At 45.2% G+C, this 2178-nt stretch overlaps 1 protein-coding gene across 1 annotated transcript; it reads left to right on the top strand.

Annotated features, from left to right (window-relative positions):
• The first annotated feature begins 411 nt into the window (after positions 1-411).
• ptf1a (pancreas associated transcription factor 1a) lies at positions 412-1723 on the top strand. The gene is made up of 2 exons (XM_030161146.1): positions 412-1100; positions 1389-1723. Exons 1-2 carry the CDS (start codon positions 482-484, stop codon positions 1589-1591), a joined length of 822 nt encoding a protein of 273 aa, XP_030017006.1. The 5' UTR covers positions 412-481; the 3' UTR covers positions 1592-1723.
• Positions 1724-2178: the final 455 nt, after the last annotated feature.

Here is a 2178-nt window from a genome sequence, read left to right as displayed (position 1 = left end):
TTTTGTCTTCACCTAACATCAGAGAACATCATGGAATATCAAAATTATATTTGCAAAGCGTGTATGGAAACATCTCTGCTGTTTTATTACAAGCAGAAACTCATAGGCTATTTCTGACATAAAAACATTTGTAAACTTTTCTGTTTTTTAGGAGGCTTAGAATTAATGAGGAAAACAAGCTGAAGAGATTTGTACCTGCAGTCTGTCACTGCACAGTTAAGATGTCACTGAAGGCCTCCCCGCTGCGGGACAGGAGGCGTGGCTCAGTGGAGCGATTATCGCGAGGTGAGTTTCGCGGACCGAGCTCTGATTGGTCACCGCTCCTGGCAAACGGCACGCGACTATGTATGTTGCTATAAAGAATCCTCGCGTGCCGGTTCTTCATCTAATACTAACTGTTGACCGTGAGCAGACGCACAGAGCCACAGGTTAGCAAAGGGAGAACAACAGGCAGCAACAGGAGGACAAGCAGCGGACAGACATGGACAGTGTGCTGGACCCTTTCTCCGGACTGGACTCTTTCTCCTCCCCTCCTTATTTCGACGAGGACGAGTTTTTCACCGACCAGTCCTCTAGAGATGGGCACTTGGACACGGATGACTTTTTGGATGACGACGTAGACTTTCTCACGAGCCATTTTCAAGACTATTATAAGGAGGGCAGCAGAGCAGCGCCGCACGATGGCGACTACGACATCGGCAACTTGTCCTTCTCCTCCTCGTCTTCCACGTTTTCGTACGGCTGCGCGGACAGCACGCCGGAGGAGCTCTCTCCCCAGATGGGTCACCATCACAGCGGGCCACTGCTGAAGCGGAGGAGGCGGATGAGGTCCGAGGTGGAGATGCAGCAGCTGAGGCAAGCGGCCAACGTCAGGGAGAGGCGGAGGATGCAGTCCATTAATGACGCCTTCGAGGGGCTGCGCTCACACATCCCCACCCTGCCCTATGAGAAAAGACTGTCTAAGGTGGACACTCTGAGACTCGCCATCGGATACATCAACTTCCTCGCCGAGCTCGTGCAGTCTGATCTGCCCATCAGGACGTCCGGCAGCGAGACGCACGCGCAGCCAAAGAAAGTCATCATATGTCACAGAGGAACAAGTAGGTCCAAATAAAACTATTCGTTCAAAGCGACGACTTAGAGAATTGGCACCTTAGGTGCTGCCTCTCCCCGGTTGTTTTTACTGTGAAAGAGTCGTTTATTTTATTTATTTATTTTTCATTTTTCGGCAGCTGTTCCTCTAAGTATGTGTTAGAGCTCTCACACACGCCTCCAAGTGGAACATGCCTTTAAGCCTTACAAACAGCCACGAGAAACAAACTGACAGGGATGGAAATGAAAATCTTTCAGCATTGATTTTAAAGTTTTCTTGTCTTTTTTCCTACCAGGGTCTCCCTCGCCGAGCGATCCGGACTACGGCCTGCCTCCTCTGGCTGGTCACTCCCTGTCCTGGTCGGACGAAAAACAACTTCGGGAGCAGAACATTATCCGCACGGCCAAGGTGTGGACGCCAGAAGATCCACGGAAATTGCACACCAAAGCGAGCCTCACCGATATAGAAAACGAGCCTCCGTTTGGCCTAGTGGCCTAAAAACAGAACTGTAACCTGGTGGCTGTTTCCGAGCTGTCCTGTAAATTGCACTCTGTAAATGTGAACACTGTGAAGAGGAAGAGCTCCTGTTATTAATGTTAAAGCACTCTGTAAAACTTACTGTACAGTTGAACCGATGTATGTATATATTTTCATAATTTTAGTAATTTTATTTTTGTAATTGAAGCAACTGGCAATCTTGTATTTAATTTATCATATGATAATATATGTTTTTTTTAAATTTAATTACAATGGGATGAAATACTATTTTTATACTGTTGTACACTGATTTATATTTATATCAAATGTGCAAATAAAACAATTCAGTTTTTGAATAGCCTTCCACATAATTCCTTTATGAATATCATATGACTGTATTATGCAGCCTTATTATCGTCTGGTCAGATAGACGTATACGTTCTGCGACAAGGTCAAGATCGTTTAGACTCCGGAAAAAGGATTTTAATAACAACAAGCTAATGATCAGATGTATTTTTTCCCTTTCCTTTCATTTGCATCATGAAAGAAAGATACAAGTAAGACAAGAGAAAAAGTAGAAATGTGTTTACGCTACCATAACAATATTC

The sequence above is a fragment of the Sphaeramia orbicularis genome, chromosome 17 (genome assembly GCF_902148855.1).
Source record: "Sphaeramia orbicularis chromosome 17, fSphaOr1.1, whole genome shotgun sequence".
NCBI classification, from domain to species: domain Eukaryota; kingdom Metazoa; phylum Chordata; class Actinopteri; order Kurtiformes; family Apogonidae; genus Sphaeramia; species Sphaeramia orbicularis.
This window is presented reverse-complemented; position numbering and strand designations above follow the sequence as displayed.